The following is a 13,287-nucleotide window of genomic DNA, read 5'->3' on the forward strand; positions in this document are numbered from 1 at the left end:
CCGTTTTGAGATCCGTGAGTACTTTCACAATGGCGGAAAAGTATTGCTCTACACGATATCAAATTTGTGATGTGACTGTAATACCTCTGGTAATACATTAAAAAATAACTAAATAATTTATGATTGTTGAGAAGAAATCATATTACTATACAAACTATTCATAAATTGGAAAATTTAAAAAGATTTAATCGTATTAGCAGGTATGTACCAAAACTACACGGTTTCGTTAATTTTAGCACTAATTTTTGTTTTATACAATTTCAGAATTCAGAACTTTATTCCCCCATATTTTTAATTTGTCATTACTTGTATTGAAATAAATATATTAGTATATAAAATATTGTGTGTTTAATAACCCATAATTTAAGATACACATTTAATATCTTTCTTTTATTTTAAATCCTTATCTTTAAAATATTTTGTATGCATTTAATTTTAAGTAATTAGGACATATATATTGTGATGTTTTTACATTCTTTAGTAATTGAATTTAATAAATAAACCGTAAAGAATATGTACGATAGCTTGATAGTTTCATAATGTAAAATTTCTGTTAGTTATCATTGCTTTTTTGTGAGTTTTGTATTTTTTCGGTATTTTTGTCATATTTTAGAAGCTCAAATAATAAATGGAAAATGCCCCAGATACTAAACCACAGGAAGGTTAAAAAATCACAGAAGAGAGTATTGGTTAAAAGGAAACATTTTTTAACGAATTACCATGAAACTAAGTCTTATAAACCATGTGAGTTTCAAAAAGAATATATGTCTATTCAATTATACAATATTTTTAATATATTTAAGACTAATATCAAAATTTGATTGTTACAGTATGTAAACAGCTACAAAGTAACAACAATTCATTAGCAAGAGCATTATCTAAAGAAAAGCATGAAGGTCAGTTATTATTTTCCCAAAATGTTGCTTTAATTGCTGAAGTACAAGATTTAGGTTTAGCTTGTAATAAACGTGATGTAAGTAAAGTATGTTAAATACAATAATATTTTGACAATTTATTAAAATCAGATTTATAAAAATATATTTTTTAGGCCATTATATCAAATATCCTAAAGAATGCTAAAGAAATGCTTAAAATGTTAGTGACGTTGACTGGTTACTTAACAAATACAATTTCATCTTGTCAAGAATTTGTAGAATCTGTTGCTACGAATATGCAGATGTCTTATAATTCTGCTGGAAGTAAGCTCTTTTACATATTATTTCTTTTTATATTATGTAGATTTAAAGATAGGTTCCTAGAAAAAAAAAATTCTTCCAGAAAGGGAATCACTGAAAAGACTGTCAATAAAATCTCCAACTAGAGGAGTAGTGAAGCCTATGGTGAGCGGTTACACCATTACAAAACCCACCATTAATTTAAGTAGATTAAATATGCAGCATATTAATAATTCATCAAACTTAAGTATAATACCAGAGGTAAGAACACCCCCCAGAAATCAAGAGTTAAACAACTCAATGTCTCCTAATGGAGTCTCTGTAAGACGTACATGCGTAAGTATTTTGTAGAATGTTTTAAGTTTAACAAAGTTGTTTGAAAAATTGAGTTATCGAACAAATTAAATATTGCAGAAAAATGGTCGCACATACAGAATGCCTGAAAGATTGTCTCCTTTAACAGTTGCTTCACAAAGAGACAGTGGTATGTTCCGTTAATGATTCATATTGGCATATTTTGAAGTTAATATAACTTCAGTATTCATTTTTAGATGAGAGCGAACAAAGATTAAGCGAGAGAAGTAGCAGAAGTTCTACTGAACGGATGTCAGGAAGAATATCGGAAAGAATGTCAGGAAGAATATCCGGAAGAATGTCAGAAAGACTGTCAGGAAGGCTTTCGGAAAGAATATCAGGAAAGGTGTCGCAAAGAATATCAGAAAGAATTCCAAAGTCGAAGTCAAGATCTCCGAAGAATCGCAGTTCTCGATGTGATATTGAAAATTTGGAACGTATAGGAAGTCCCAGAGTGAAGCTTAACGACGTATCGAAATTATTGCAAAATTCTCATACTATTAACATTCGAATGGTTTGTGTTGCCAGTAAACATATTTTTGCATAAAGTTAATTTCCACGTTAATTAAATCTTTAATTGCTATCTACAGTTAACAGAGAATCAAAATAGCCAAGAAACTGATAGGTCAAGATGTAGTAATGAAGAAGATGAAGATTCTCAGACTAAGATTATAGCAGAGACATCAACTCCCGATGATTCTGGAAACAATAATGATGGAACCACTGGGGATGAAAATGAAGAAAGCAACAATGAATTAGATACTACAGATGAACAAAAGAAAAAAAAAGTAAATGAAACAAAAAGTATTACATCAAACTGGGAGGATCCTCTTGAAGGACCAAGTTGGTTATTTGATAATTCCCAAGTCGTGCCTTCTTTTACAAATAACGACAAAAAGACTGATGATGTAGATGTTTCTAATGATGATAGTATAAGTTTCGTATTAACAGAAAAAGAATCGAAGAATCTATTCGAAGAAACTACGCAAGAAATGTCGCCACTATCAATGTCAAGTAGATGTGCAAATCATGTGAATAATTCCAAGAATAGTATACAAACAAATAATGAAGATGAATCTGATATACTTCAACAAAATGAAAATAGCTATTATAACGGAGCTATAGTGAGAGATGCAAATGAAAACGAATGTAAAACAGACAATGCCTCTACAACGAATTTGCAAAATTACATTACACAAAGACGAGGCTATTTTGAAAGTGACGATGAAGATGATTTCACGCTGGTATACACACGACAACCACGTAATATGCATTTTGACATAAATGATTTAAAGCTGCCAGTACTAGAAGAGTCTGCTTTGAAACCAATAATTCCAGCTGAACCAGAACCAGAAATAACAACTACCCTTCGAAAGATATCCCAAATTTGTCCGATTCCATCTGTTTCGCATGATACTTTGAACGAATCAACGTTTAACCAGTCTACGGTAAATCTGCCACTGCTTGTGAATAATGATAATGAGACTATAGAGTTGGCGCCAGTAAAAAAAGAATCAAAACTATCACAGCAGAAGAATAAAAGGCAGAAGGTAACTACGACGCACTTCAGTGATTTTGTTGAAAATACACCATCACTCAAGAAAAATAATTCTTACAAAAAGAAGAAAGGCAAACCGATGAAAGACCCAAGTGCTGCTAAAGTAGTGCTGCAAAAATTGAACGAATCCGATGTTAAATCTAGGACACCTTCTCCGACTGAAACAATTTCTCGTGATTGTAATCAATCTTTGTAAGTATATTTAGATAAATGATGATGTATATTAACTGTATATGATTATAACTTATACTTATATACAGAAGTCCTGTATCTTCACGTGCGGACAATTCAAGCGATTCAGAAAGTAGTACAAGTACCAATAACACATTTACTTGTAATCGCCCTAGACGAAAACGTGCTCAGATTTCATATCATGAACCTAATTTGATAAAGTAAGTAATTCTATTTTAATTCGTACTAAATTGTTTACATATTTTTTTATTTATATTAAGTTATCATGATTTCTTATTATCTTATTGTCTCAGGAAATTACGGAGGAATCGATAATTACAACGCAATATTTGTCGATATTGGAGAAGCGATTAATAAAATACTGTTATGTGTTTTGTAAGACACATTGATATTCCCTTTGATGTAAATAAGTTACTAATGCGTGTGGTGAATTTTATTGGACGGACTTCTAAATAAAGGGAAAAGAATGAAGACAAAAATAGAAACTAAATTAATTCCTTCAAACATCTATAACATACTATACAGCAAGTTCACTCTTTGAACTGTTCTGCTTCCATCGCTGCGCACACTTTTATTAAATCAGCAATTGTTAATTATTTACAGGATATCGGCTTGCTTTGACGTAGTCATAGCTTCGATGATTTTGGCTTCCTCTCGTAGTAGTGTTCGTATGATGTACTTTTTGTATCCTTAAGTATGTTTCAATGAATAAACCAACATTTTAGAACATTGCGTTTTCTATTATTTTATCAATAATGATAATGACATGAAACTAGCAGATTTTTGTAATATTTCCAATCTGTTGTGGAATTATGACAAACGCAAATGATCCAATCACACATAATTACGAAAAATAAAAAAAAATGCTTATTGAAGCATTCGACGATGGATGAAACAATTTTAAAAGACCGATTTTATTGGCAGTATTCAAAGAGACATCGGTGCATAAATAAAAAAGAAGTATTATGTATAATGGATTTAACTATTTATTCCTTATCCTATGCTGACAGGTTTATAGAGCGGCCAGCATAGAGGCGAGAATTAAATATGTTTGTTTAATTTCAAGATGAAACAAGCAACCAGTGTTACCTTCTCTACATAAACTTTTTTATTAAGTAAATATTTTTTACAAATCATTACCACTTTGACTTTACTAAAATCTAATTTAATAATTGATATACTAATTATCGTGATGAGAACTAAAAGTTTACAACTTGAAAAACTGGATAATTCGTTATGACATAATTGTCACTAACATAATTGATTTGCAACCTAGTAGCAATCGTGGGTGTACGCACGCGGAACTTTCTGTTGCTAAAAGTCTAAGCTTGAGGTCAACGCTTAATTTGCATAGTCGATATAGCAATGTGTTATAAAGCTGTTTTCATATTCATAGTTTCGTGTTTGTGATATCGCAAAGTGCCAAGAAAAACAGAAAGAAAATAGCTAGATATTCATACGATAAAATTTATCATGCTTATTAAACAAAATAATTATATTATACAATGCAACAATATTTTACATTTTACTGAAACGTTTATTTTGTCTACAAAATAAATAATTGAGGTCAATAAATAACAAACAGACTATATTGAAATATCCTTGGATTTCAGCCAATTTGTTAATTGATAAGCAGATTATATTTGAGAATCAATGGATAATCAAGCTTTATGGGATTAAACAATTTATCTACTCTGATGCTTGAATGCTACTGAGATAATCAGACAGATGCGGCTGTTTTCACGTTTTGTAATCGAATGATTTTGAAGGGTTTAAAACGATAGGAATACCTTTCTCAGGTAAATTAAAACGGTAGTTTCTAGCGATGAGTAAATTATTCAGACTGAAAGTATATTTAATGCAATATGTACGATCAATCTACGATCTTGTTTAAGAAGATAGATGTTATATGTCACGTATATTATTTTGCAAAAATAACAATATATATATATTCGAGGGCTACATATTTGCAAAAGGAAGCGTATGAAAATCGAACTCGAGTTCGAGTGTTCTGTAAGAGTTATAGAATTCTAATGAATTACATATGTAGTATCAATTGATTGCGGAACATTTTGCTCAATATACGAATAGTCGGTTACAAGCGTTATGTGGTGAATGCAAGATAGCGTGAAACAATCGTGATTGGTGTATTGACTTGTAGCTCGCTTGATACGGGTTTATGCAATGGATGCATTAACGCGATTCCATGTAAGTGTAATTATGCGCAGCTGACACATTAAAGAGCAGAACAACAAGGTTACCAATTTTCTCATGAATCTTGACCCAGTAATCCTTTTTAAATCTTTCCGCTTTTGTTCTAAATAAATGTTCATCGTTTAAAAAACAAGGAGACATTAAATATGCGAGTATAACGCTTGGACGTTCTTAGAGTCGAAACATGAAACAAGTTGGTCTCACAACACGCGCAACGAGAATGTGAAAAACACCCACTCGGGTAAGAGTGGAATAGTAAAGTTCAAAGAAAGAAACAAAACATGTACTAGCGTAACAGCGCGAGATTCAGTACGCACAGTAAATTCTCTCGTGAAGTACATAAGTGCGATATTTTTGCAGTTCAATAGTGCTCGCATTATTTATGCACCATCATAGAGCACCGCTATTATCGAGCCTCGAAAATAACGCGAATTCGCAACGAGTAAAAGTCGCGTCTTTAACGCGCGTACCGGCGTTCAAACTCTCCCTCCACAGGAATAGCAATGCACGATTGCGCATGCGCCAGCCATTTCTTAGTAGCGCCGATTGTTCAGCCAATGGCAAACGGCGAATGATGTCAGAAGTAGCCAATCAGCACTCGTTCTAGTGACGAACGAGCTATTTTTAGTGGACGTGAGTCACGGGATATAAGGCTGTACGTTTAGTTGGGTGTTCACAAGTTGTCGAGACATCGTGTTGTGCACCTGAGTGACATCCGCATTCTATCACCGATCATGTTAAAACTAGGCTCTCCGGAGTTGGAAAAGTTAATCATCGGTCAGCAGGATAGTTTAGTGACGAATCTACCAACACCTACGCAGATTCTGTTTCCAAAGGCAGTGACCGAGGCCCAAGAATTATACGCTCGAGGTTTCATCGACGCTCTGAACGAGTTGCATCATTCGGACAGCTCGCAAGAACCTGGTAGCATTTATGGAGCTACGTATACGACGTTGGAACCACCTAACAGCGTGCAGAGTACAGAATCTTCGGTGAGTCAAGGTCTGCTACAGATCAAAGATGAACCTCAAACGGTACCTAGCGTGTCCAGTTCACCCCCGATGTCTCCTATCGATATGGAGAATCAGGAAAGAATCAAGCTGGAAAGGAAACGTCAGAGGAACCGCGTGGCTGCGTCTAAATGCCGCAGGCGCAAGCTCGAGCGCATCTCCAGGCTGGAGGACAAGGTTAAGCTGTTGAAGGGCGAGAACAGTGAATTGAGCGCGGTGGTGCATAGGCTGAAAGAGCACGTGTGCCGGTTGAAGGAGCAGGTGATGGACCACGTGCACTCTGGCTGCCAGATTATGGCGGTCTCGGGTCAATTCTGAGCCGATTATATCGGACGGGACTCTCCGACGTGTATTGTTTCGTCTGACGGTGGCTCTTGCCACTCTTATAAACGTGGCAATGTTGTTCCCCTTTGTTGGAGTCGGAAGCTTCTACCATGGAACATCGATGTCGTCGTTGATACTTGTTTACATTTGACTACGATCTCTCGTTTGCTTTGTTGTTTTCGGGAAAAGGGGACACGGTGATGATCGTGCGCGACGGCGTGAGGAGAGCTAAGCAAGACGAAGAAAAAGAAGAAGAAGGGAGTGCCTTGGTGTGCTGGGCGTGAAATAGAGACTCTTTTTTTTTTAAAAAAAAGGAGAGCGAAACAAAAAGAATAAGGAGATAATAATCACCCCTATACGCGTGTCTCTTCTTTGTGTGTGCCTGTTTTTCATGCATACATGTGCACGAGAAACGCATTACGTGCATGTGTATAGGAGAATGGTGCGGAGGGGAAAGACGGATGGAGAAAGAGAGAGATAAACAGCTCCGAGAAGTACGTCGATGGGAAGCAGAAGTGGGGAGTGAAGAGGGAAGGAAAGGATGGAGAAAAAGGAGAGTGGGTGGGACTTCGCGGAGAAGAGTGGGACCTTGCAATGCGGCCATTTTGGAGAACTTGGCGAGTACTGGCGGGAGATTCGAATCTCTCAGCTGTTCTTTCTAAAAATTTACCGATCGTATTATGTACATTCGTCCGGGGGAAAACGATCAAATCGATGTTAATAATCTATCGAAGATCTTTCGAGATTCCCGTTTGTCAGATTTTTTCACGCTCATTCATCATCTTCCTATCGATTTTTTAACGTTGTACTATCCTCGGATTTTCCCCCTGTCGGAGGATAATAATACTTCTTTGCATTCTTTGTAATCAATCCACGGGGCATTTTTCTTTTTGCGATCGTCTGCGTCCTTTCTGCCCTTTTTCTTCTTCTTTTTTCGTTTTGTAACGAATGCGTGAAAGTCTGGTGAGCTAATATCGGCGTTACATTATTCAATACAGGTGGTAAAGGTCCAAGTTGCGGCCTTTTCGCCTAAGGTGCCCGTCGCTGACATCCGTTTAACGTAAGGTTACGCTTCAACTGGCTCACGTTGTTCTCGCGATTCACGGCGTCGTAGACGCTCTAGTATCCTTGTAGAACGTTTGCTTTATCATCGAAAACTTCGCACCATCGATGCCGAATTTGTCTCCGTGTCAATTGAAAGTTCATAGCTCTGGCGACGAACCGTGCACATTGGAACACACTCACCGACGCTTGGAAAAGTGCGATCGATCGCCTATTCGTCTTACCTGCTCGTTTCTGTTTTATTCATTAACCCTTTGCCTTATAATTTAAGTCCCAACAGCGCGTGCCGTAACCATCGGCAGGGTCGCGCCATTTCACGGTCTGGCTGAGCGTTCGAAGTTGTGCAAGATACAATTAATTTTATGTTGCCAGATGTTTGATAAATAATTATTACCGATTGATAATTGAGCAGGATTTTTAAGGGTATCTTGCTAATATTTATCAAGAAAATATATTTGCACGTCCGAATGCGGCCAAGAAAAAAAAATGTTTGTCGCATGTACTACGAGACTAACTCGTTGTAGGTTAAAGGGCTAAACGCGGTGATTTCAACGCCAAAAATTGGTTCCAGGCGCTATTCTATTTTATACAGTCTTTAGAAACAATGGTGGTACTTGAACGGCCGTTCCCGGCCACAAGGTCGATCGCAGTCAAAAAGATGAAATTATCGAAGAATTCCATAAGCTCGCATTTAATGGAAAAGAGAAAGAAAGATACGAACTCGATGTAGCTCGAGACATTTCTCTACAGCATCTTCAAACGACAAAAGTTCGTCGATTTCCGTGAATACGCACCAGAAACGATTAACATTACTAGAAAGCTCTTGTTTCTTAATTTCTCGCCTCTTGTTAGACGCATTCGACACATTTGTCCCTTCCGAAAGATGAGTTTTTCTTAGTCTTCTTGCATTTTATTTTCTCAGATGTTATATACACCTTACGAGTTCTTCAAACAAACCGCGCTTTTTATTATCATTCGAATAAGAGAAAAAGCAAAAAATTATTCTGCGTCGAAGGCTGGACGTAGGTAGTGTTATCGCGAAGCGATAATTCGCGACCGCAACGATTGCCACGAAATCCCGGGCCACGCGAGAATTCCCTAGATTCTTGATAAATCAGGGGGAAACTGTTGACAAAAAGAAAGAAGGAGGAAGAAGAAAGCGATTCCTTCGGAAGATTTCGTGGTAACGATAAATCCTTACTATACAATAGCACACGCATTCGTACTATTTGCAGCCTGTTCTAGAGGCGCACACGCGCAGAACATCACGTGTAGTGAGTCATTGTTGTGTTGACAGTTGAACCAAATCGTGTCGCTGTCCGCATCCGAAACCGAGACGGACAAACACAAGTTTGAACTGTGCGCGACACATTAGCCACTACACGGACACACGCACTTTTTGCGTCCCAGCTTCGACTTGATTACGTAACGACGAGTAAAAAACCAGGCACACTAGAAAGGAGTGCTCGGACAGAAAACGCGTTAGCGACGCATTGACCCTTTAACCTATAATATCGAGTTAGACTCGTGGTACGTCCTTCGAGACAAACATAAAAAACACGAATTAGACTCGTGGTACGATCTTCTGGCCAAACATAAGAAACACGAGTATATAGTAACATAAAATTAGTTGTACCTTGCACAACTTCGAACGCTCAGCCAGACCGTGAAGTCGGCGCGACTGTTGGAACTTAAATGGCGTAGGGCAAGGGGTTAACATTAGAACTACCGAACTCATTAAAATAAAACGAACTTCGTATTATGTGTACAATTAAGGTAAAGTTACCTTATCTGACAAAATTAATATCGGTTGTCATTGAGACAGAATATATAATTATATTTATTTTTTTATTCTACCGTTTCAATTCTAATTACTTTTTATTGATTAGTAGTTCTATCGTTAAAGGCATTCGTTTCTCGCGTATCGATACGATTCAGCCACGTGTTTTTCGTTGAAAAATTCGCCCGAATTTCCTTTCGCTTCTACGTACGTGGCGCAATCGTGTCCACGATACTCTCCGTGAAAAAGCTCTGAATTTTTCTCTCTGTTTCATTTATTTTCCCGTAGCTTTAAGCCGATACTGCGTGTTCCCCCTCGGTTTCAAAGACATTGATACTTTCGCCACTGCTCACGTGATTTCACTATATTTTTTGCATCATCCTATCAAGCCATGTAACATCGGAAATTTTTGATTTCCCGGTTTAACGTAACATAACGATTCCAAGGGTCAAACAGAATCGAGTATATGCAGTAGAAGTGACGAGAGTATTAATTTTTGTGTCTATGGAACTGTCGTTTCGTCATATGTGCATCTAGTCTTGTCCAGTATGCCCTCGTAATTTATCGTACGCTGCGTGATACACTCGCAGATTCGTATAAAACACGAGCAACAGACACATGTAACACGTTCGTAGGTTTCGATTGTGTTACCACGTGCGACGACGACTTGCATTTAGAAGAAACGCGCTTGGGAAGAAGTTTCTTTTTTATTTCTGTACGGTCAGATGGATATTGAAAAGTTAGACTTGCATCTTTCCTTCTTTCTTTCTTTCTTTTTTATTTTTCGAATCGAAGAAGCAAGTGGTAACAGAATCGTACGGCGTTACCGTTGTGCCATTACGCAAGGAATCGCTGTAAAGAAGTTTTCTCCCGGAGTGTCGCAACACTTTTGCGAATAGTACAAGGATGATCATGATCGACGAGTTACGGAGATTTTTGAACGACTTTTCGAGCAATATAATCGAGCAATCGTGCGTTGATTCGTTCTTTATACGAGGAAGCGTATTCTGTTAAGTTTTTTTGCCAACTGATTATACGTTATTGCTTATATTTTGCATTGCGGAAAATTTTAGAAATTTGGAAAATTAAAACATCCGGACGTATTGAAATTTGGACATTGAAAGATATGAACGTTCAGATAGATATTTAGAAATTCTATTCTTAGGTTATTGATGACTGAGAAACATCGTATCTTAATAGCGTAACTTTTATGAATTTGTTTTGCGATTAGCTATGAACGTATTCTGCACAATTGTTTGTTTTTAAGTCGTAGATAGAAAGATATAGAAATGATTAAAAAAAGGAGAAGAAGAAACGTGTTGTGATCCTCCGTGGTTGCGAGCTCGTTTAATTACGAGACGTAGGCTTAATCGTAGTGTAAAGGACGAACTCGAAGCGATTCGTCGTTGGGAGATTGCAATTCGATGAAAGAACAGAAATTTATCCGATATTTTTAGATACACGTACATTGTAATAATATACATATACATATATATATATATACGTGGGATAATTGGAGCAATCGATTCAAACGAAGGGAAGGAATTCTTCATTCATTGTAGATAATCATTGTTTTAATTTCAATTTCAAACATATCTTACGACTAATTATTTTTTAAATCATTCATTTGTGACCTTTCTTTCTTCTTGTTTTTTCTTTTTTTTTTTTTTTCTTTTTTATAAATCGAAGAAAATTCCAAAAGAGCTTGTGTGCGCCGATACTTTTCGCACTTTTCTTCCCCTCCTTTGACGCGCGACTTTCGGCACATAACTTGACAATTTTTTTAACGCATATTATATTTATTTCTCTCTTAAAATACATTAGAATAAGCGTGCTCTGTTTTCTCTTCGCTTGAAAATCTCGTTCGTTTCTTTCTTTTTTCCCCCCGTTCTTTCTTTTTTCCTTTTCGATTTATTTCACGAGAGATCAGCCTCGCTCTGAAAACTCCCGGCGTACTTTCCTCGATTAAAAAAATGATCTTTCTCATTAAGGACACAAGGAAAACGCAAGATGGTAGAGGCGATTGTTTAGAAACCTTCGTTTCTATCCTCTTTTTCTTTCTTTCACGAGCCATGCAATTAAAATTAGTCGGCCATCACTTACGGCGTGCCTTTTTCTCCAAGTGATTTATAAATAGAGAAGAGAAACAAAAAGGAGGACATAATTATGACAACGATCATCAAGGATTCCAAAGATACTTTTTATCGCGCGATGTTTTCATTCTTTCTTCGCGTACACAATTTCTTCTATTACTTTCTCTTCGCATATGAAAAATGTGAATTGGATTAAAAAGAAAAAAACAAAAAAATCATGTGATACGGAAGACGATCTGAAAGATATATGATATTTGTCTTGTTGGAAATTTTCGATCTGTCTTAGCATGGCCAAACAGAGAATAAAGGGACGATTGGTACGATGGAACTCTTTGTAGTGAGATAAAGAGGAAAAGAAAGGAAAAAAGAAATGTTTGGAAAATGAGTAATGTTAGGCTGAGATAATGTGGGAATCTTTTTAGAGTTTAAAGAGTATAAGCGAGCGGAGAAAAAAGCGGTGGCACAAAGAAAAACGTATGAAAGTAAAGATGAAACAACCACAATGTGATTTAGTATGTAAGCGAGAATAACCCCGTTAAAGAAGAGTGTGTGTGTATGTGTGTATATATATACATATAAAAACGATGATTGTTATATGTGTATATATATATATGCGTGATATATAAATAAATAAATAAATATAGTATATAGTACGGTGATGACGACGCGAAGATTTAAAAGCACCGCATATATAGAGTTATGTATAACCCTATACATGAGAGTAAATATTGCTATTGTAATATGTAATAATTATTATAAAGATATATATACGTATATATGTATAAATATATAGACGTATCTGTATATATTTATATATATATATATCGACGCGCATACGTATATGTTACATATATTGTCTACCGATCGAGAAAGCGGAGAAACCTTTTTTTACAAATAATTTTATTTTTGAATGAAATACGACGAAAAAGAATAAAATTTCATTATATTAAAACGTAACGTGCGTGTCTTTTTCCTCCCCCCCCCCCCTGGAAACCGTGTCCCCCACCCTTCTTTCTTACCGATCGATTCCATGCTCGAATATTTTTCTACTTTCTCTTTATCTTTCTTTGACTCGTTGTCCAAATTGTATTTTACATTTTTTCTATTAACGATCATGAAATTGAACGTCGATGGAAAATAGCGATCGAGGAGCAACGAATTTTTGTTGATCCGAGAAATTTGAATGTCTCGTTCTATTCGCGGACGATCTTCTGCAAAGAAGAAACCGGAATTCCAACTTGCGTCTCATCGCTCGCCGTGTTAATTATCGCAATTGTTTAATTGGCTCAATTGAGAAAGTTCTCGGTACGAATTAAGATGGTGAATTTTTGCGGCCTAACCGATTCCAACGTTCGTTTCCCGGAAGCGTGTTGGTAAATCCTGGTTTCCAGTAAAACCGACTTTATCGAGCTGAAAAATAAAAGATCGTTCGTCAGAAATTGGAAACGTTAAATCGATTCTATTAGCTAAGCATATTTACGCTTATGTCGTATCTATGTTTCGTACGCGTATACATAATTCGATA

At 36.3% G+C, this 13,287-nt stretch overlaps 2 protein-coding genes across 2 annotated transcripts; both read left to right on the forward strand.

The window, feature by feature from the left end:
- The first annotated feature begins 1 nt into the window (after nt 1).
- LOC100745345 (uncharacterized protein MAL13P1.304) lies at nt 2-4,008 on the forward strand. Its single transcript, XM_012389951.3, has 10 exons — nt 2-200; nt 614-744; nt 831-973; nt 1,049-1,199; nt 1,279-1,511; nt 1,590-1,659; nt 1,727-2,043; nt 2,120-3,279; nt 3,348-3,479; nt 3,573-4,008. Exons 2-10 carry the CDS (start codon nt 636-638, stop codon nt 3,592-3,594), a joined length of 2,337 nt encoding a protein of 778 aa, XP_012245374.1. The 5' UTR covers nt 2-200; nt 614-635; the 3' UTR covers nt 3,595-4,008.
- Nucleotides 4,009-6,176: 2,168 nt separating this feature from the next.
- LOC100750048 (transcription factor AP-1) lies at nt 6,177-12,436 on the forward strand. Its single transcript, XM_012389946.3, has one exon. It carries the CDS (start codon nt 6,228-6,230, stop codon nt 6,819-6,821), a length of 594 nt encoding a protein of 197 aa, XP_012245369.1. The 5' UTR covers nt 6,177-6,227; the 3' UTR covers nt 6,822-12,436.
- The last annotated feature ends 851 nt before the right edge of the window (nt 12,437-13,287 follow it).

Source organism: Bombus impatiens, unplaced genomic scaffold, assembly GCF_000188095.3.
Source record: "Bombus impatiens unplaced genomic scaffold, BIMP_2.2 scf_0670, whole genome shotgun sequence".
In the NCBI taxonomy this organism is placed as follows: domain Eukaryota; kingdom Metazoa; phylum Arthropoda; class Insecta; order Hymenoptera; family Apidae; genus Bombus; species Bombus impatiens.